The sequence below is a fragment of the Anoplopoma fimbria genome, chromosome 20, assembly GCF_027596085.1.
Source record: "Anoplopoma fimbria isolate UVic2021 breed Golden Eagle Sablefish chromosome 20, Afim_UVic_2022, whole genome shotgun sequence".
NCBI lineage: Eukaryota > Metazoa > Chordata > Actinopteri > Perciformes > Anoplopomatidae > Anoplopoma > Anoplopoma fimbria.
Window position 1 is genome coordinate 1800886 of NC_072468.1, and position 22968 is coordinate 1823853.

General features: G+C 40.6%; 1 protein-coding gene across 3 annotated transcripts in view; it reads left to right on the forward strand.

Annotated features, from left to right (window-relative positions):
- The first annotated feature begins 1263 nt into the window (after nucleotides 1-1263).
- aplp1 (amyloid beta (A4) precursor-like protein 1) overlaps nucleotides 1264-22968 on the forward strand; it is a 31175-nt gene continuing 9470 nt past the window's right edge. For all 3 annotated transcript variants that reach the window (XM_054622277.1, XM_054622278.1, XM_054622279.1), the window contains exons 1-5: nucleotides 1264-1468; nucleotides 19178-19357; nucleotides 20381-20510; nucleotides 22247-22359; nucleotides 22773-22966. In XM_054622277.1, coding sequence (XP_054478252.1) covers nucleotides 1403-1468; nucleotides 19178-19357; nucleotides 20381-20510; nucleotides 22247-22359; nucleotides 22773-22966 — 683 coding nt within the window. In that variant the 5' untranslated portion in view covers nucleotides 1264-1402. The remainder of the gene's footprint in view (nucleotides 1469-19177; nucleotides 19358-20380; nucleotides 20511-22246; nucleotides 22360-22772; nucleotides 22967-22968) is intronic.

Sequence of the window (22968 nt, forward strand, 5' to 3'; positions counted from 1 at the left end):
AAGTGCAGCGAACTGATACGAATACAGTAAGTGCAACAACTAATACGAGTGCAGATAATCACGTTGTGTTATCTTGTTACTCTGAGATTCCAGATGCCTCCATAGGTTGTGTGTGTTTGTATGCAATACAACGGTGTATCCACTCATCTAACATAAAAGAAAAAAAGAAAAAACGTTGTGAACACAAGTTCATTTGATGCAATACAATACATCAACACCATAACATATAGCCATACATGTACATAACACCATATAGGCTGTATTCAATGTTTTATTGCATTGCATAAGAACAAGAGATGCTGTTTTTTATTCACTCTATGTGTTCATCTGATTTCCCAGTGGTTTGTGTGAGAACCGTCTACATAGAACTCCTCAGGTTGTGGTCTTATGGAGGACATGAGTTGTGAGCAGTTCCACCCAATAATGTATCCCCTCTCAGATTGTTTAATTGAAAGGATTTTGAGAGGTCATTATTGCATAAGAAAGAACAAAAAAAGAAAAGTCAAAATAAACAAATAAACATGACAATACCAGTTTATTTGGTGCACATATAAACAAATGGACTAACACAACAGCTCTACCTTTATGAAGGACATAATGTAATTTGTGCAGCTACAGGTATAGTGTTGTTGAAATTAACCACGTTATACAGAGGGGTGTTTCTAATATTTAGATCAGGGTATACATAGAAACACAGTGATGCACTTTATTGCAGGACTGTTGTATTAGACTGCATTAGTTTCACTGAGCTGTTCATGATGAACTGGGAGCTTTATGTATCTTTCCTCTTTCTTACTCGCTTTAATCACATTGTATTAAGGCTATTCATTAGATTCGATTTATTTATTCAAGCAGCTAAACTTTTGAAATGAAAATTGATTGTGTAATCATAGATTCTGGATAATCATATGAGTGTGAAGGACTAGGTGCAGCTTTAAGAATATTTAATTCGGTAATTGAGTTATTTTGTAGGAAAACCAATCAGATTTTTTGTCATTCATCATTTCAGTCTTAAACGTTGTGTTGTAGTATTATTCTTAATGGCATCAACGATTATTCAACAGATGATCTCATACAGCCAGCCTGTTTTTTCATATAAAAAAAAAAATATATATATCTATATATGCATTGTCTATCCATCACCAGCAGATGTCTCTCTCCCCTAAGCCACGGTGAGGACGCCAGGAGTAAACTCTGATAAATACCCGCAGAAACAGGGCTTGGTTCTGTCAGGCTTCATCCACATAACAGATCCCAAGCTGCCATTGGAGAGCCAGGACGCAGACGCAGGAGATATCGCAGGAAACGCAGTGTCCATCACTTCAGTTGATGTAACACACAGCTTATGTTGGAGGCAGTTATTTAACAATACATATAAAAAAAAAAAAAAAAAGGAGAGAAAATGGGACATACCGCAATACCTATATTGATGGCTGTATTGTCCTACTGCGTGTGGGAAAACGTCGAGGTAAGAACAATCTGAACCATTTGTAATCCATGGCGTATTGCAATATTGCTGTCTTTCTTTTTTTTTTTTTTTTAAGCTGAATGTCGATGTGGCTTTTTTTTTTTTGACTAAATGCTGTGTTATATATAGTTCGTGTGGAAATCCCACATGCCACGCATACAGCTGCCTCTATGTCCATGTTGCTGACACCCTCATCTAGGGCAGGTTTCATTTGTAAAGGCACTCTGTGTCAACAAGAGTAATGGCACACAGCCTCAACGCACTGATAGTGAGAGGGTTTAACATGCAAATGCTGTAATGACATATTTATGCAAGCTGACATCCAGGACGTACATATGAGAGGCTTCTAGGGATGAGGTTTACAGGGTATTCTGCTCGCTGCGTCAAGTCTGGGCCTGTGTTGCACATGGAAAAAATGTCACACAGGCCCTTTTTGCTCCGTTGAAGGATGGAGATCATGTCCCATCTCATTGCGTCCCATCTGGCCTTGTCAGAGGAAGAATCAGCTCGCATCCGTCCTTCCGAGTGGTGCAGCTCTGGAGCAGGATGGAGTCATGCATATTCAATAGCTGTTCTGTGTTACATTTGGTCCTCCTGACAGGACACTAAATAGATTAGAAAACTCCCAGTTTAATCTGACAATGAATCAGGAAACGTCAGATTTTTAGTGGATTGTCTTCTTTCAAATACCTCTATTTGTAATTATGTTGCCGTGAAGATTCATCTGAATAAACTGATCATCCAGGAGGAGGTGACTTTGATATATCATTGGGGCATAGAGTGCGATACAGAGTGTACTACTAATGAGAGACGCAGGTCATCCTATTGGCAACTGTCTCCGTCAATAGGCAGCGAGGAGATAGTAAAAGTCTCTGGCAGAGAGCGACAGATCAATGGACCGCCAGCTGCTTCCACCTCCCGTCTGTCTCATCACGACTTGCAGCAGACACACAGTTTGCAGTTTGATGGACTCACCCATCATCTCCCCCCTGTAATAGACCTGAGGCACAAATTCAGGTCAGATCATGGGCATTTGTGTGCAGGAGAAAAGTGGTGTTGGAGGTGGGGTGGAGGGGGGGAGAGATGAGTCATGACGTCCAAACTGGAGCTGTGGTTCAGGTCAAACATACTGTTCCGCCTGAAGATGAGGAGTGAATGAAGCTGCAGTGTCGGAGAAAGAATATTGAGCATCCTGAGTGTTCGTTCAGGATCTCCCTGAGTTCCCTAAGAGGCTTTCAAAGATGTTTATTTATTAGCCATCTTCCACAGTGAGTCTGTAGTCATAAAGCCTCTCCTTTTATTATGAAATAATTTCACTTCTCCTAAGAGCCTTAGTGGGATTACTGCTATGCTGAGGAACAGGCTTTAGCTTCATACAAGGAGACCTGCCCATTAAGGTTTACACTGAAGATTACCCCATGAGAGGGTTGGCGTGCTGGATTACACTGTGGTATTAGTCCCAATAAAACTGTCAGCATCCCTTAATTTACTCAACATTCACTCAGCTGAAATGTGCGAATTGGATAAATTCGTTCATAGTGCGATACTTAAATCTGTCAGTGCATAAACAGAAGATAATCAAATTAGATTTCCTCACATGTATCTCAGCTGCAATAGCACTTACTGTACCTGTCGCTGCACCCAGAGCAACAATCTAACGGTTGAACAGTTCTGATACAAAAAATCATTCTTTAAAAGATGTCATAAACAACCCCCCTTTATGTGCAGCCTGTAAACTGTTATATATCACGTAGTCAGGAAGTTTGGATTAAATCAAATTTGTTGGGTTTTCTGTGACAGTAGCCTTTTAGCTCTTTCATCTTTAACAGTGGGTGGGCAATGTGGAAAACATATCACAGTATATAACATTATGATTTGATACCTATAATAATATATTGGTGGGTGATGTAATAATATATATACTGTGAGATAATATACCTTTTTTTTTGTCCGACCATTTATCCCTTGAACATTTTTGGGTGTATTCACACTTCACGTTAATGCCATCTGGTCGGAGACAACGAACACTTAGATAGAAAAATAGCTATCTTCAGCAGGAGTTTAGTTCCCTCTGCAACAGCAGTTCTGAACAATCTGCCTTGCTGGCACTGTTGTGAGCTGGGACAAATTAGTGCATACATAAAGATTTTGTGGACTGTTTAAATCTATTCAGTTTATCAGTATGTTGTCATATGTATATCTGTATGTTTCTGTGTGCTGGCTGTGGAAACAAATAACCCTCCGTCACAAATAAATCCAATCTATTAACTCGATCGATCATAAAATCAAAGGGCAGGACTGCTTTACGACAGTGTTAGATATTTACATGAATGTGATACAGTACTTTGACATGTCAGGTATTTAATTCCTGTAGTTATTAAATCCTTAACAATTTCTCAACTGAATGTTGTGTCACTATGTATTTACAGTAGATATTTTGATCTGCACTGCAACTAACAATTGTTTTCATTAACAGTCGATATGCATATCTGACCATTATTTTCTTAATGAATTGATCAATCCTTTAAATTGTCAGGAATTAGTGAAAAAGGCAAACATTGACATATCCAGGCATCTTATTTTGTCTAACACTCCAAATCCCAAATATTAGTATGATTAATATAATATAAGTTATCAGTTCAATATCAGAAAAGAGTAAGAAACACAGAAAAAATCACACAGCTGTATAACGCAGTAGTTCATTTTCTGGGAAATCAATAGAGAAACTGTTAAACTGACAAAACAGCAATGTCTTGTTGTCGGCTAATCCTGGAAATGAAATAATCTACCAAATCCAAGTAGCTCATCATGTTGGTGCAAAATGTATTTAAACGATATGCTATTGTCTTTAAGCAGTCCTGGCAGCTAAGCTAACTAAGCTTAGCATATGCCACAACAAAACCCCACACAGGAAACTCCAGTTATGAAAGAAATCAGACAAAGATTGTGTTTGTGTGGAACTACAGATTTTCTGGGACAGCGTGAAGCTTAAAGGGAGGATTGGGAGGGAGAGAAAATGGAAGGAAAGAGCAGAATGAAAGGAAGCAGGTTTTATGGCCGATGATTAAAATAAAAGTGGTGAGTCATAAAGTCGCTGTGTAACCCCCCTCACCCCCCTCCTCCAACACCACATCCCCACCAACAGCAATTTCAGGCCTCGTGCTTGAATACAGAAATACAGATCCGTTTACCTCCCACCCCCATCTGCCTCTCAATGCAGTAACACAAGAGGATTTATTAGAGAGAAAAAAAGACCAGATCTCTCTTTCTCTTTCTCTCTCTCTCTCTCTCTCTCTCTCTCTCTCTCTCTCTCTCTCTCTCTCTCTCTCTCTCTCACACACACACACACACCCTGCCCTACACTCACTTAATTAATTAATTTTAGAGCCAAGAGATAATCGGGTTCCACTAATGGATTCCCGTGCGCTTGCTATTCTCTACTATATCCGTGTGCCAGTGGGCATAAAGCATACTTTTGTTCTATCACATGTTTTTCCCCCTGTTCTCTGTATCTGACTTCCTTTCCAAGGATTTGAGGCTCATCACACATACAGTACCAATATTAAATCCTGCAGAGTCACTGTGAAATGAGAGCTACATTGTAACTGAGTAAATGAGCTCTAGAAATTGAGCTATAACCATAGGTTACAGACTAATGAGTGATATTAATCTAGTCTGTTGGCTGTTCTTGTATTGACAGCATTAAGACAGTGCCTTGTGCTATGTAGTTCAGAGGGTTATTGGGTGGTTTTCATTTCTATAATCACTGCTGGTCGTTTAGAGTGCGAATGAAGTATACATTTGTGTTTGTGTCTCCAGGCAATGGAAATTCATCCAGCTTTTCTGGTGAAAAATAAATTGACATTAATAGCACATTTGCATGGCATCCTCCCGATAGATTCAGGGGAACTCTCCCAAACTCTGGTTTAGATGATTCAATCTTGTCTCCTGGCCTTTTCTGAAAGATTTCAAATTATGTCTATCAGCTAGAAAGGGGGTAATTCCCAATTCAGCATTTAATAATGTTTGCTTGCAAGGCCCATCACTTGGTGTCCTCTCTATAGCCTGTCATGCATAACCTGATTCAGTGTATTTGATGAGTTAATTTCTCTGGCATCCCAGACTGCATTGCTGATTTTAGGTTAGACATAATTAAGGATTTGCATTAACTTCCTAAAGATTACATCACCTTTCATCATCCACTTACTGGATGTCACATTAAACATATATGTTTTCAGACCTTGAGTACTTACAGATCAAATCTGATCCGGATTGGACTGTGGAGTGGGATGTGTACAGGTTTCTTCACATGTCATGTGTCTTGCTCAGAGTTTAAGATATTAGCATAGCCATCCTTATCACATCCAGCCATGGCTCATTTCCATAGTCTTGCAGGCCAAATATATCATTGCAGCCCATGGTCTTCAAACCCTGCATAACTGCCTCAGTATGCCTAATGGCTTGGATTTTTGCAGAAAAGTTTTAATGCCAGGGCGTAGCGAGATGTTTAGTCCTGCTGCAGCCTGTGGGAGGTTTCAGAGGAGCCCCCTCGAAAACATCTGCAGTGTGGTGATAACACTTGTCATCCATGTTCAGGAGGAAAAAAAGAGAGAGAGCACTGCGTAACAGATTGAGGGCTGCTGGAGAGAGAGAGAGAGAGAGAGAGAGAGGATTGCCCTTGCATGGTGGATGATTTGAGAAAAGGAGAGGGTGAGGGAGGATAGGGAGTGAAAGTGATGTAGAGCGGCATGTAGAATGTTATGTGGGTTGCAGGCTGGAGGAGTGCATGCTAATGGAGGAACCCAGCCCTATATCTGCTCAGCCCGAGCAGCTGGGAGAGCAGAGAGATCCATCTCTGTCATTTACACGTATTCACAGGTGGCCTTGAAATGAGACGAGGGGCCGAGGCACGGAAAAAGCCTGTGGCCAGAGCAGAGCGCTGAGTCGTATTAAAGAGGGACTGGAAAAATTCTAATTTCCTTAACGGCCGTGGCTGCAGGGTTTGAGAGAGTGTGAGGTTGTTGAGTCCACTGAGACTGATCGGGCCAGTATCAAAATTCTACAGGAGAACATTGGGAGGTGTTATGGAGGGAAATGGATGTACTTTTTGCCAGGTCGTTTTTTTTTTCCGCCCTGCCATCATTTGCACAGCATTGGCTACAAAACATACAGCTCCTATCAGAAGGACTAAAAGCTCATTTCAAAGACGTGAATCCAAATGCAATGAAAGGTACAGTTGTACTGATGGATAGAAATGGTTCCTTTTCACACAATTAGGTCACACACTCACACAGATAACTCAGAAATATACACACAGACACACACGCATGCACCACACACTTGCTGCTTTATAAAGATGGCACGCTGCAGAAAGCTGCATCAATTATTGAAGGCCGTGGCGAGGTCTGGGCTCTTGCTTGTCGACGGGGCTTTGGCACTTGTCACGCACCCTCTCAACGCCCTCTCTCTTCATGCTACCTGGTTTTTTGTTACCCCCTTACTACGCCCTCCAGGTCCCCTCCCCACCCTTGCTCTACAAAACACAAAAGAAACCCCCCACGCCTGTCTCCTCCTTGCCTCGGCCCCCTCTTATCCCTCCTCTCTGTCTCTGCCCCAGCCTCCCCCGCCACATCCCAAAGGCACTCCCTGCCCCTCCCCTACCCACTCTCCCAGACACTGCTCTTCCATCTGCCTCAGCAGCTTTCAGTGGCCAGCGACATCTTTTCATTTTCCTTGTGTGTACTTTGATTGTTCTTTAATAATTCATGCCTGAACTCACCCTTCATTTTATTTATTTTTTTCTGCACTTTGCTCATCTTGCAATTTTTTTTTGTTCCTTCATTCTTGATATTTTCAGACATCTGCCTCTAACTGCCTCTATCTCTACATGTTGGTTCTCTACCTTACTAATGTACTCAAACAAAAGTTTTACCATCAGATATTCTTACTATATGAATAAATTCCCAAACAATATGTACCGTACGATACGATGTGAATTTTGTTCAGCATATTTCAGGAATTATTTTTTGAGGTTTGTTCTGTAATTTTCCCCTTTTCCCTTAATACTTAACATCTAATTATCTTTTAGTGATTTCCTACCTTTCCCAGAATGCTTTTTAACTATTCCCAGACAACTGGCGTGAACATGTTGCTGTCAGCTAAGAGGTGTATGTGTAACCAGTAAAGTTTAATATTGAATATTGGATATTCAATGAGTTCTTCAATGAGACACTTTTTGTTTTATATTTGAAAGTGAAATTTGATGCAACCAAAAGCATAACCATCAGCTGTTTATTTACCAGTGCTAATGTGTTTTAGGGTGGAATTTATTGTAGAGGAGTGTACAGTTCCAGCAAAGGAGTCTCAAACATGCCCTCCCTTCCCCTGAGACAAAATGTTCCCACAGTCTTTGACTCGAAGCTCAGTATTCAGCAACTCCAGCTTAGATTCTCTAAAGACTGCCTGCAATTGACTCTGCCTCTATTTTTCTTACAGTATACACAGATGGCTTGCCTATAAACAACCAGGTGGCAGTACAAGCAGCTGTAGATGATAAAGAGACTAAGGTGTTGCAGTGGCTGCTGATAATCATAAACAATAAGACAAATAGAATTCCATTCTTTTCTCAGCTGAGGGTCATTGTGCTCATTGTGCTCGCCGAGGCCAAGCTGTGCCAGTTATCGGCCAATACTCGCACAGGCCCGTCTGACAAATTGGATACTTTGCATGAGTCCAGCGGTTGTTTGGAAAAGGAATGTAATAAAGACACAAAGCACAAAGGGAGGTTCCGGGCCCCGGTGATGTGTCTTTGGTACGATTGTCTCAATGATTAAACCACTTTCCCTTCAATCTTTCACTCTGTGGAGACTTCATGGCCTTAGGAAATGAGATAACACCAATATTTAATCCACTGAGTGAACCTGCAGCACAGACTGGCAGACTGCGCAGTCAGCACGCATTATCTCAGCAGATTGGCCCGGTCTTAAAAAAACACTGAGAGGGCCAAAGCAAGATAGGACATGTCAGTTGTCGGTATTTTTGTGTTGTCAGTTAATTTGTTAAACTGCTTTCTACTTGTATTGAAATGTTAAAGTGTATATTTAACACTTGAGAGGTGATTCCTCATGTACGTCTTGGCTGACGATAATCAGATGATTCAAATCTGTACATACCCCATCTTTTGTAATAGTGACTATGAGTGTACTTTAAGGAAGTCTTGGAAGGACAGACAGTTGGTGAAGTTGATTAAAGATAATCAGTTGTGTTGTAACACGCAGGCTGTGCAGCCCTGGAGCACAGGATCCTCAGAGGAACATGTGACGAATCGTTTAGTCAGCCACTGAGTCACCATATGGACATTTACAAAGAGTACAAGAAAACAATTCAATGGTGTCACTGAGTTGTTTAATAGTATTCGAGTTAACAGTAGTATGGTATATAATATTAACTGTATTATATTTTTAATACCATTGCTGTATCATATTATGTTATATTATATTTTATAACATTTACGGTTGTGACTAACAATCATTTTCTCAATTCATAAATCTGTTGGTTTTTTTAGCAATTATGCATTATCTATAAGAGAAAAATGGCTGTCCCAATTTACTAGATCCCAAGGTAGATTATGCTATATAATTAGACATTTTAGGCACCGAAACACATTTGATAGCAACAACATTTCTAGCTCATAGATTTAAGGTTGTGCTTGCTCTAAAGACAGTCAATGAGCTCAACTAAGGCCCAGTATCCCTTTAGTAATTTAAGTGGCGTGTAAACAACCAACAGACAGTGATAAGGAAAGCTAACCAACCATCAAACCAGCGATCAGCGACCTGCCGCCGATAGAAAGTCGAACCAAACATATGGGGACTCTTTCATGTGAGAAAGAAAGAGAGAGAGAGAGGCAGACTGATAAGACAGAGAGAGAGAGTGACATGCTTGAAATTCTGTAGGGAACCGGTTGCTACGGTAACAGAGAAGGTAGCCTCCTGTGGGTGGCGTTACCATGGTAACCACCCTCAGTGGCCAAGTGATGCTGAGAGGGAGAACGTAGAGAAGAAGGGCAAAAAAATAAATGTGTTTACAGGTTCAATGGGAACAAGTGAGACAGACGAAGGGGACGGAGAGTGAGCCGATGCTGATGTGGGAGAGCCACGCCAGCCATGTCACGCACTGTTTCATCACGATTGTCTGAAGCACGATTTATTTCTCTGAGGTTTTATATATATATATATATATATATATATATATATATATATATATATATATATATATATATATATATATATATATATATATATATAGGTATATATATATATATATATATATACGTATATATATATACCTATCATATATATATATATATTTATCCTCATGTATGGGGTGGCTGTGGCACATGAGGTAGAGCGCTTGTCCCGTAACCACAAGGTTGGTGGTTCAAACCCCTCTACCAGCAACATGCTGAGGTGTCCTTGAGCAAGACACCTAACCCCAAGTTGCTCCCCAGGCGCTTCATTGCAGCCCACTGCTCCTCTGGGATGGGTTAAATGCAGAGAAATTTATTATATATATATATGTAATGTATATAACCTCAGAGCCTCATTTCCATAAGGTGCATCTGCTAGACACGTCCCCAAAGGGGCTGGCACGATGTGATCAGAATTGTAAATTGTGCATAAATCAGAGACAGAAGGAAAGAGAGGTATATCAATGTTTTAACCCCTCTCCATTCTCCAACATCTCTGTCGTCACCTTTCTCCCAATACAGTAAATCACTTCTTCTTATGCAGAATTTTTTATTTTTATACGTACATTCAGTTCAGCACATTTTTATTTATTCGACATTCTTCAATCTAGAAGACTCAACTACAATCATAAAAAACAATATGTAGAGTTCTCATACAGCAGAAACAAGACAGATTGACAGCTCCTTTAACATATTTCTGCTGTTTAAGTGCAAAGAGCATCAGAGGTCATAAATTATATGGATGAAATGCATTCATGTCCCTAAGGACTCATACTTTCCTGAAACAAACATGAGCTTGACAGATAATTAAAAATTTTACTCAAGAGATTTAAGTTCCAAAGCAATTTAATGTGTGTTTAATTTTTTTCTTCTTGTAAGATGCACTCCAAGATGATGCACTCCTCTATTGGCAGATTCCATTACATGTTTTAACAAGCATAAGATGCATCGTAGACAGATCTGTAGACTTACCAACTATGTGCAAAACTCAAAAAGTGCATGAAGTGACAGGAAAGTAAAAGTAGAACTGACGGAGAGATGATATGCGGATCCAGAGGAGAATACCCAGGAAGAAAGACCTCGGTACGGATCGGCTGCAAAGAAAAAAAAGTCAAAGGCAGAGTGAGGGGCTTGAGAGGCAGCGAAGGCCCAGAGTGTGAGATAAGAAGAAGCAAGAAGAAGCACCCGATCTCATTGATGCTGGCTGCCTGCTGTGTGTCAGGGAGGCTGTAGAAAGAAAGAAAGTCTGTCTTTAAGTGGATCAATTAATACAGTCTAAACATTCAGTTTTAACCTAAACATGCCCCCATTTATGCTTTGAGATCCCATTAATCTACTTAAAACATGCTAGAAGGCATCATGTTATTGCTTTAATAACAGTTTTTTTTCTCCGCCTGCACAAAATACACATTGCTGTGAATAAAGTTATTATCTGCATATATGTCATCATTCTGAAATTTAAAATACTTTTACTTCCTCATCTCCATTAACCTTTTAAATTCAGGATTTAGTTCCAGGGTGGATTACCAATTCCAGAGATCCAGCTCAAAACCAGTCTGTCAGTCATTTGAATGGGGGATCCTTTTTCCACAATATTAAAACTGAATACTCATGTCCTGTTGTGATTTCAGGATAATGATGATTTGATATATTTAAGTATTTGTAATCATTAAAATATGCTGTTTTCTTATCTTAAGATAAGATGGATGAGAACTATTGTCTTAATGTTTAATACCTTTTAGCGGCGACAATGCACAGCATAGGTAATAGAAATTTGAACCATTGAGTCCCAGATATGACTCAAGCCTTCTGGATGTATTTACCATATAAATACAGATTTGGAGGGCTTGTTTGCATTGTGTCAATCTCAATCTGCCTGCAGAAAATCCCTGATTCAGTTGCAATTGTGTTGACATTAGGATGTTTCAGACGGACCTGCAGTGCTCAAATCTCCACTAAGCCTTTGATTCTTTCAATCCCCGAAGGTAGCTCTTCAGCTTGAATTCATATCTGCAGGCTCACAGTGTTTTGCATTAGCATGTTGGCATTCCCATGTTGTGTTGCTTAACTGTGAAGGAGGTTCAGCAGTGTTATGTAACAGCAGAAATGTATCAAGAGTGCTACTAGTTTGGCTGTGTGGAAGAAGCTCTCTGGACTGGAACTCTCTGTAATGCTGGCTGGATTTTTGAAACTTTATTATTACGCAGCTGTTTGTCTCCCACATATCTGCAGGAGGCGGTGGCGTAGACAGGATCGGGTACTTGATAAACAACTCTCTTGTTTTTTTGTCCTTTCTGGCGAGAAAACATGCACAGTGTGGCGTCATTATGGTGCATGACTCAGAAGAAGAATTTGTTGAAATGTGGGTGGAACAGAAAGGAAGACATGCGTATAAGTTCTCTATGCAACATAAGTTTCACAATCACTTGTTTCCCTATCACATCTGTTGGAATTTCCTGTTTTTTTCCTTTATTGCATTCAATATTTCAGATAAGTTTTACCACAGATGCGGCTGAAAGGCAGGAAGTCTTAAATAAAACTCACAGGAAACATCAATGTAACAATATTGCCTGCACAATGGGAGTTCAATTCAGGTCTGTGTATTATGAAGTGTATTCTAAAGCCAGAAAGGGGAAAGAGAGAGGCAGGATGTGTGTGAACATGATGTTAATCATGAGTCATGTGAGTCCCAGCTGGGAAAGGTGAAGTCTCTGCTCATGAGGGTATGGAGCTTCTGTGAGTCCCATAGTGCTATCACACATCAGGGAAATCTGTATCAAACTCAGCTCATGTGATTCCGGGGGGAGCTGGTGCCCTTTACAGAAGAGTGAAATAAGTCTCATTCTTAGTCCCCAGCTGCAGAGGCCTGTGGAGTGCTAGCTGGAAAGCTATAGGCTTACACCTTGAGATAGGATATATATACAGACCCCAGTTTGCACAGCACTGAGTAAACAGACTCCATAATAACCATGATCATGAAATGGTTGGCACCGCCAGCCTCCAGATCTATGGAGTCTCTTGCAGTGATGCCATCTCACATGTCCTGTATTTTAAGCTAAACTTGAAATTGAATCAAATTCTTTGAGCTGGTTTTGGCAGCTGTTTCAGACCTAGATGAACCCTGGTGATTATGGGGCCATCTGCTCCCAGTGTGCCCAGCTGGAGGCTGGACTGATGAAGCCTGACTTAGAGAAGGCCCTGATGTTTGCACATCTTTGCAACCAAAAAGCCTCTCTTGTAATGGTTGGCAATTAAGTATTAAAATGAGGTTTAGTATTCAATAAGTAACTTTACTGCTATACGTGGTTTACATTAGGAAGCTGTAGAGCAATATTTTCCATCCTGCCGGAAAATATCAGTCGCTTCTGAATGGAAAATGAATGGCTTCAATTAGCCATTAGTCAGATATGTATAATAATGGGTGTCAATGTGCTACGCTAACCTGCTCTATCCTCCTTTGTCCCCTCTGCTGCACCATGAGAGTCTGGCAGACTAATGTTGCTACTCTCTAATAACTACATGCCACACCAGGAAGAAGCCTGATGGAGCCTATGAATAATTAACCAACATGATTACAATGATGAATGCTCCCAAATCTCTCTGGCCATTTAGTACTGGCCTAGGGAAGGAGGGCCAAACAGCAGAGTGTCAGGCATTGTGTGAAAGCTGTTAGGGAGGGAGGGTGGGACAAGGGAGATATCAAGGATAGGGCGGCTGGGCCAGATTGAGCTCAGCCTTGAGAGGAGGCAGAGAGAGGGGAATATAGAGAAAGAGTAAAGGAGGGGCCCGGAGAGCAGGAAGACACCCACTATTCAGCCATCTGTGCTGCAGAGAAGCACAAAGACGTCCTCGGGAAGGTTCGTGTGTCTCATACATGCAGGACTTATGCATCGGTGAGGAGTATTTGTACGTGGGTGTGTACTGTACACAAGTGTTCAGTGCACAACATTATATTAATCACGATCCAGCCTGGCTTTTCACACGAGGCATGTCAAAGCTCATAGTTTGTCCAGTAGAACAATTTAATAGTAAATGATTTATTGCATGTATTACCAGTATAACATTATGGTATTTCTTTGGAAATAAATTGATTTGAAGTATATTGCAACACTCAAAGTATTGAGAGCATATGTACAATGTTAAAGTGTTGCTGGATGGACCTACAGATTCTGGAATTTTACAAGTTGTTTTGTCTTAGTGATGGTTGTTGTTTGATTACATTGTCACTACATGGTGTTTTTCAGTAAAATGGGATATCCCATATCCCTGTTGCTAAGTAGGGATTAGCTCCACAGGGGTCTGATGTCTCTAGTTAATTATCAGGTGTAAAGCAGGCTCCCTACAATACATCTCTGACTGGAGAGTCTTTATATATTTTCAAGTTGAAGTGTGTACCATAGTGTTTCACACAACATATGCACAAATGGAAACATGTACCTTGTAACAGAATTAAATGCACACAGAGAATACACCTCAGATATTTTAGAGCATGTAAGATGACAAGAGAAGTATTCAACAAATGAATTATAGATAAATAAAACCCAGTGCATGAAAGGACAAACCAGAAACAAAAACACAATGAAACACAATTGTATGCAAGGGAATAAAAATACTTGGGATATCACAGGCTCACTGTGGTTGTGCTGCTTTATGCTACAAGCACTAAAAGACATCTATCTGAAGCCTTTGATGCATTTATGGTATGGTTCTCCAATGTAAAGTCTGGCAGCAACTTCTAAAAGGTGACAAATGATGGGTGGGCTGCTCCGCTCCGCCTTTTCTGCTCTGGCTTGCCTGCCAGGGCCAGGAGATTGCATCATTACAGAGGATGAAGTCATCCTGCAACATAAGGGCGGAACAGGTGCTGAAAATTTAATTGGAACAGGGTGGAAGATTCTGGAGGAACATGTAAATGCACTGCCCTGGCCCAAACCCAGCCCTGACTGACAGAAGCATTTATGTTGCAAGATCAAATATGTTGTAGGTTCTTATTTTGGGAGCTCCACACTGCAGCATTATTTATGAAAGGGATATTTGTGAAATTATAATTAACCATTATTGTATCCGCACTGGCTTTTTCCATAGCTTCTGCTACAGCGCACAGTGTGTCTCTGTGGGATCACTTAGTTTCCTTGTGATGCTTTCTGCTCCAGCAATTTTGAAGGCACACGTGTGATTACAAAGTGAAGCAAGCAACCAATATGGAAAAGCAGATCAGAGTAAAAATAGAATTTCAAGGGAGCTAACGGAGTAAAAGAACCTAGTGGAAAGGCAGAATGCCAATCGATGCTTTTTATCACCAGGTCATTATAAATGATGCAGCATTCCCTGCAGTGGGGAGCTGTCAGGCTTCTGGGCTGTCTGCCTGTTCAGCCTTATCAGCACTAGGACACGATATGTGGGATGGTTGAACAGTACTTCCTTACCAACCTATGACTATGTTCCTGTCCTTTACCAGAAAAGAAGCACGATTGTTGACAGATTGTGAAGCATTATTGTGAAGCCAACTGGATCAGTGTGCCTCAGCTCCCGATGGAGACTGGGAATATTCAGAGAGACTTAACCTGCCGTGCTCACACCACAACAGTCTTAACACTATATACTGAAATTGGCATCGGAATGGAAACTGCAGACCAATCTTTGTTTGCATGTTTGTCTGTCCAAAGGGATCTACAGCTATATAATGTAACAAGGACAAAAGAGCTTAATGAAGGCATAAGAGTATGACTCAGTTACTGCTACAAAAGCTATTTTTAGCTGTGAATGAAAGCCTAATCCTTCACCACAGAGGACTATTGTCTGTGGCTATTTAATCTGTATTTAGTGTGTACACCAATGGGTCTACTAAAGACCCCAAATCATTGTGAGGAAAGCATTTTTTACTCTTTGAATCTTTGTAAACATTACCTTGCTGCTTTGGCTAAATTAGGAACAATATTTAAATAGCATATTTTCAAATAATGCTTAGTAATATTGAATATATGCCGTGAATCATCTACACTGCCTACAAACATGCTAGAGGCTCTGTCCTAATGCTAGCATGCTGATGTTTAAGAGGTTTAATATACCAATGTTCAACATCTTACTTTAGCATGTGAGCATACTAACAGTTAAAAAAGGCTAAAAGTACAAAGTGCAGTCATTCATATTCCAGATATTTGGTCATCAGTATAGAACAAATACGAATTTTGACCTGATAAGGTTGCTAAAGGAAAAGTCAGTGCTGGATCTTCTTTTCCAAATGCCCGTTGTTATCAGGTAGACTCTGTTTTTGGCTGAACAATTTGCCGTTTAAACAATTGTAGCAGCTTGTTAGATCCACTCCACTCTCCTGTTGCACAAACAGCACTCAGAGTACATAAATATGTGTGCAGTACTATCCTGGCTTGGCTTCAGGTTGGCTATTGAGTTGTTTTTACAGAAATACCAATGATATGTGATCTTAAGAAGTGCTTAAGAATGATCAACATAATGCAATTATACTTTCAAAAAATACATTAAATGGTATTTTAGCACTAATTGCTTGGCTAAATTGTAAAAGTTATATATTTTAATGTAATAAAGTAACCAAGGTTCAATGTGACTAAACAAAGTATTTAATAAGTAGTATTTAACGTACAGTCAACAACATTCACTGGAATGAAATCAGGCTTCTAACGTCATGCAGGGGTTCAAGCACAGTCTTGCCAGATGTTTCACAGACTCCTTAGTATTGCATTTACTTATTTCCCAAGTCGGTGTTTATTCTTTTGGCACTAAAGATTAATAAAGTAAAAAACATTCTGTCCAGTAATTGATGCTCGTCAGAATAAAACAAAGGACTGACACATGCTGATGACTGCTTCTGTTATTGCTGGGAGAATACAGTGAAACGCCTACAAAAGCACTGTGTTGCATTCAAGCAGCAGAACAGAGTGGGTATATGTGACGTCAGGCCCTGAGAGATGTTTATGTGATACTGACTCTATGTGTCTATGTGTAGTGAAGACCATGTGTACATCTTAAAACAGTATTCCTTATCAGGAGTTATCACAAGAGGGAGATCTAATCTGGTCCCAGATCAGGCTGAAGGCTGGGTGTGCGGCCTCTCCTAGCTGGAGGTCAGGGCCTCCGACTCCTGATGGACTGCTATTGATTGGGGGGAACGTGGCGATACAGTTGCAGTTGCTCAGCATTGATTTTCTGCGAGTGCAGTATTGGAGAGCAGGCAGAATGAGAGAGCTGGACCAGGGGGAGCTGCCAGGTTATCTTCTCAAATATCCGGAAGTATTTTTTTCTTTGTGGCACTGACCTTCCCGGAGTCAGCGAGAGATATATCTATTTAGACAGTAGCTCAGCAGCTACACTGGAAGGACTGTTCCAGCAGCTTCAGCACTGTTTTCTTGTGCTCATCCAATAATACTCTGAATCAATAAAAAGCTTCAATTCAGCACTATCAATAACTCACATTTGTCATTAAGTTTTCTAAAATATAACATTTGATACTGTGAAACTAGAAAAAGATACTTCAATTTTAACATTAATTGCCTGTGAACTTACTACAAAGAATAGATCAACAATTTCCCAAAGCACACTATAGTTATAGTTCATGTCTTCAAGCAGCCATTGTTTTCATTAATTTAACTTTGGGGTGATCATTAACTTGCAGGGACTTGAAACTTGCATGAGACCGGTAATCCATCACACTGAAGTTGTCAGCAAGTGCTGACAGCCAAAGATTTAGAGTTGGCTGCAAAACATCATTGTTTTAGAGAGCTATATTGTCAAAAAAACCATAAGACAAACAATGGGAAAATATTCCCAAAAAGAAAAGGGGAAGGTCAATTTTGTAGCTTTAAAAAAAATGATGTTCAAAGAGTGAATCTATCATGTAGCACGTTGACTGTCTCAAGCAACTTTGTATTCATTTAGTATTTTATATTCAAACAATAATAAAAAATGCATGGCCTATAAGGTAGAAACTGCATTCATAAATCTGAAAAACTCGACGCCCTTTGCTTTGGGAAATGGTCAGAAGTAATGAAAAGTAGATCCGTAATTTGTAAGAAATCTGCTAGGACATGCAGAAACACAAACTCCTCTTAGCATAATTATAATGCATAGACTGCTGAGGGCCTTTTATATTTATTGTACATTTACTCAAAGGGTTTTATATATTTATTTAATTCTGTGTGAATTTTAATTAGGACTTCAAACACTTGAGCTCCGGTCGGCCATAGCGGGGCTTCCCTTTGATCAGGCGTCACTCTCCCATATTTTATCTCCTCCGTTTCTTCCCTTTGGGCAACTTCCTTCTAATTGGCTCAGCGTTGCTCGTCTTGTCTGTCGTCAGTAGGTCTATCTCTCTGTCTGTCAGCACAGATGAAAGGATATGAGCCATACACAGGCTCTGGGGCACTGGATGCCTTTTTGAGGAGTTTTAGGGGTTGGGCAGTAAACATTATCACACGTACTCTACCGTGAACGTTACTGTCAGAGGACGCACTGAGTAAACATGGCTTTTACTTGAGCTAAGTGACCTGCAGAACACTGTGTGCATGTGTTTGGTAAACAATGCATTTATGCTAAAGAGATGACTCAGACATCCAGGGGAACACGATATATTTCCTCATGATTCTTGAGGCCTTGCTGCTGTCACATTTTCTGAAAAATATGTTTTGTCTGTTAAGGCAGATGGACTCCTTGCTTGTGCTGTTTATAGAGCTTTCTCTTCCTCCTACCTAACCTCTCCCCTCTTTTATTCCTCCCTGGACTCTCTCTGTCTCTGTGCTGTGTGTTAATGTAGTGAAGTGGCCCATCGGTCAATGAGCTTGTATTAACACCTGACTCCCAGCCCTAGCTGGTGCTTCTTCCTCTATGTGGGGTCCCCTGGGCCCTCCCCCAGGCAGAGGAAACATATCCCGCGATCAATAACAACATCCTAGAATGATGCTGGAGGAGGGGAAGGCAATTTTTTACATAGTCTTGTATATTTTTGCTTTAAACCTTCCTTTTCATCCACAATCCATTCCTTCTTTTCTCAGCTGTCTCAGCTAGCTGTCCAGCTAACAGGGAGCATAGGCCACCAGTCCATTCCTCAGGCCTTTTATTTCCTCGTCTTGTCATTCACTTCATAGTTATTTCAACAGCGGGTCTTCTATGGATCTTTCCTGAATTTTAGGTTTTCCAATATTGACTTTAAGCTTGCAGGCTGCACTCAATTGCACTCCCATGCATTAGCTGCCCCTTCCTCTCTCTACATTCTCGCCTCTCTGTTTCGATCTTACACTCATTCACTCAGTCTAGCACCCTGACTTACACTCTTGGTCTAATGTTGGATAGTGCCGGAGTGCATTTAGGAATTATCTGTGGTCTACCCGCCATGGATCAGCTTCAAACACAATATTATCAGCCACTGTATTTGTATCGACTCGTCCTCATCTCCCTTGTCTCCCCCTCCCCTCCCTCCCTATGCTCTCTAGGCTCTGGCCATGACCGAGGTGAACGGGCCAAACATCCAGGTGGCAGAGCCGCAGATTGCCATGTTCTGCGGCCGTCAGCTCCTGCACATGAACCTACAGACTGGCCAGTGGGAGCCGGATCCTCAGGGCCACCAAGGCTGCTTCAAAGAGCCCGGTGAAATCCTGTCCTACTGTCAGGAGGTAGGTTCTGAACCATGCAAGGGAAATAACATAAACTTGAACAAGTGTAAATAACACCAGCCCAGATCAATACTTTCTAACAGCAGACTGTCCCTTAATGGCAAAGAGCTTGTTTTGAAAGAATGCAGCATGAAATCAACACTGTAGAAGACTTCAAGTAAAACAATGTATTCTTATTCTCTAATTTGGTTTGTCTAACACCTGTCCTATAAATCTATATATTTGACCATATATAGTGAAGTGATGGTGTCCTGTTGGAATATAACAATATTTCATTTGTAGCACCATCTACTTTTCCTCATCTTGTTACCTGATATGTGTTCTCTTTAACATCTACTGTCAGGTAATCAATGGTACACACACTCTCAACAAACTCCTCCTTCAGAAATATTTATTTGAAGTGCCACATTTAAGGCAACCAAGCGCCATCTGGAGGTCAAAGTAGACCTTGCTTGAGCAGAGAGCAGCCGCCACCAGCCTGAATGGACTGTAATGCGATTAGCAGACACATTATGAATCTGTGATGGCTTTTACACAAAAGCCTCCCTGTTTTCCTTGACATTTGTGATGAAAGCACTTTAGTGTGCATTCAGACTCTGCGGCAGCTACATTTCTCTCACTATTAAACCTAATTATGAGTTTGATATATTGTCCCCAACTCTAAGTGAAAGAAGTCAAACTGCATAATTGGAAATATTGAAAGATAATATATTCACTGAAATGTTTAGTGTATATTTGTGTAAGGTGGCTTCAAACAAAGGCCGTACACAGCTTTGTATAAGTGGTCAGAGAATATGTTGCATGACTCTCTCCCTTGTTAGTCTTCTTCCCACTGACTGTGCTCTCCCTCCTCTTCTCCCCGGATCCTGCTACTTTTATTCTACCCCTCCCAACCAATTCCCAAACCTCTTCTCTAACCGATTTTCCCTCCACTGCTCCTCTTGTCTTCAAACCGTCTGTTCTGTCCATCCATCTATCTGTTTCTGTGTTTCCTGTTGTCTCTGCATGTACCTGTACGTCCAGATCTACCCAGCACTTCCAATCTCCCACATAGAGGAGTCAAAAAGACCTGCCACCATCCCCGCCTGGTGTAAGAAAGGTTGGGGCCACTGCCAGACACACCCCTACATAGTCCTGCCCTACCGCTGTCTAGGTAAGAACAACGCCGCACTGCCTTTAGATAAATACACCACCAAGAATACACAGGATTAGATTTACTCCTTTACATTTCAAAACTGACTGTGTGCTTGAGGTCAAACCATCTGTATCATAAATTTACTTTTTTCTTTTTGAGAGTGATGACATGCAACAATAGTCCACAACCAGATTCAAACCAGAAACATTGCACACACAGCTAATATGACTCCGTCCAAAGATAACATAATCCAAATGTAAACACGACAATTCACCATTTTTACATGACGGTATTTGTAGAAAAATAAAACAAATAGTAACACGCCACATGTCTTTAATGGAATTGATCTTCTTATCTAACTCTTGGTAAGAAGGCCAATAAGCGTTTTTCACAAGATCTTGAGCTGTTCCCAGAAAAGGTCAGGCCACACATTTACTTTTGAACAATTGGGGTCAACAACACATCCTTTTCAGATGTAGGGGGTTTCTTTAAAACGAAACCAGAAACCGGAAATGCATCTAAAAGTGATGAAAGTATCATGCTTTCATGAATACATACAAGGAAACTTGTAAATATCCTCTTCCGATGGGCTTTCTTTTAGAAACTCTTGTAAACTATGGTTTCCTCCCAGAAAAGACACTTTTGGGGTATTTCCCGGCTGAAACATCTTTTGGGGGCAGAAAAGCTGAAAATGCATCTAAAAGTGATGAAAGCATCACGTTTTCATGAAAACACAAGGAAACTGGTTGATATTAGTCCTGAGGCCCTTACTTAAAGAAACTCATGAAAACTATGGTTTCCCCCCAGAAAAGACACTTTTGGGCTATTTTCAGGCTGAAACACTCCACAGTCTCAATACTCAACAAGACCTACAGCATTGTGTCTTAATGGGTCCCAAAATACAACAACATGAACATTTTTGAATCAAATATAGAGTGACACAAACCATTATTCATTGACAATTCCGAAAAATACGAGAGTTTTATCATGCCTATGCAACTAATGTGAAAGCCAACAACATAAGCATGCTTTTAGTAGCACATATGACTTAACATTGATTTAAATAACAATCATTTTACATCCCCCAGTGCCAGAGCTTTCTGAATGTCTTACTATTACAACACTAGATAGACAGTGATACAATGCAGGATGTTCAGTTCGACATTATTGCAAAGAGGCCATGTCTGCCGTCAGCCACTAGAGGGACAGATAGGCTAACAAAGGATGAGTGAATGAATGAGTGAGTAATAAACAGTGAGTCACCTTGGGTTCTTATGAACAGCGCTGTAGAACTCACTCTAACTTGTTTGATTTTTTTTTACTGTTCTGCCTGTTGTATCAGTGAACATTTTCCAAAAGAAATTGCCAAAAAGACCAGCATGTGCATAGACTATAAATCCTATTGTTTATTTCTGTATGCTTTATTGTAAAAAACAAAGTAGCCATCTGCATTCATGTTCTCTATAATATATGTTTTATATTGACTTCATGGGCTTGCTACTGTAGCTATAGCTTGTCTTCTCAAAATGCTCAAACATTAAACATAAATGCTTTCTGTCAGTTTCTGATTTATGCACCCCATCCCAATCTAACTATTCTAATCCACTATCATGTTGTTTTCATGCATTCTTTGTATCAAATTGCTTGTGTTCATTCATATTCTCTCTTTCTGTCCTTTTAAAGCACACTTAAAACACTCCCACTGCTTGAAATCGTCTAACACTGACTTCAACTTTTCTTCCATCCTACTGCAGAGGGGGAGTATGTGAGCGAGGCCCTGCTGGTGCCCGACCGATGCCGTTTCCTCCACCAAGAGCAGATGGATGCATGCGAGAGTTACGTGTACTGGCACAACATCGCTAAGGAGGTGAGGAGGGCAGATAAATAGTTGGCAGATGTTGTGTTTTTAGACATTTAAAATTGTTGACTGAAGACCTATGAATTAGGAAAAGAAAGGTTTACAAGCCACGGTAAAGCATGAAGCTGATTTTTATGACACTTTCCATTGGGGCATTTTCAAGTACACAATGACCTTTTACAGTGCCAGTAACAAACAATCATCTGTAAATAATAGACTAGACTTGTTGACACAGTCATGTGTCGTGTATCACGTCATACTTTATCAGTACACCTACCTGAGGTTTATTTTTAAAGGGCAGAATGGTGGTAAAGCTCAAGGTGTAATACTCCCACATATCACCTCCTCTCAGCTTTTTAAATTCTCCCAAAAAAAAAGGAAACTATATTTTCCAACCTTACGTATTGTGTTTTCCCTCTCAGGAATGCACTGCAGACAATTTGGAGCTCCATAGCTACGGGATGCTGTTGCCATGTGGAGACCACTTCCGGGGGGTTGAGTATGTGTGCTGCCCAGGCCGAGGGACTTCCAGTGGCAAAGGAGAGACAGAGGAAAGAGACGTCCCTGCCGGTCCTCAGACACTCTCATCTCACACCAGTGGAAAACTCAACTCTGTGT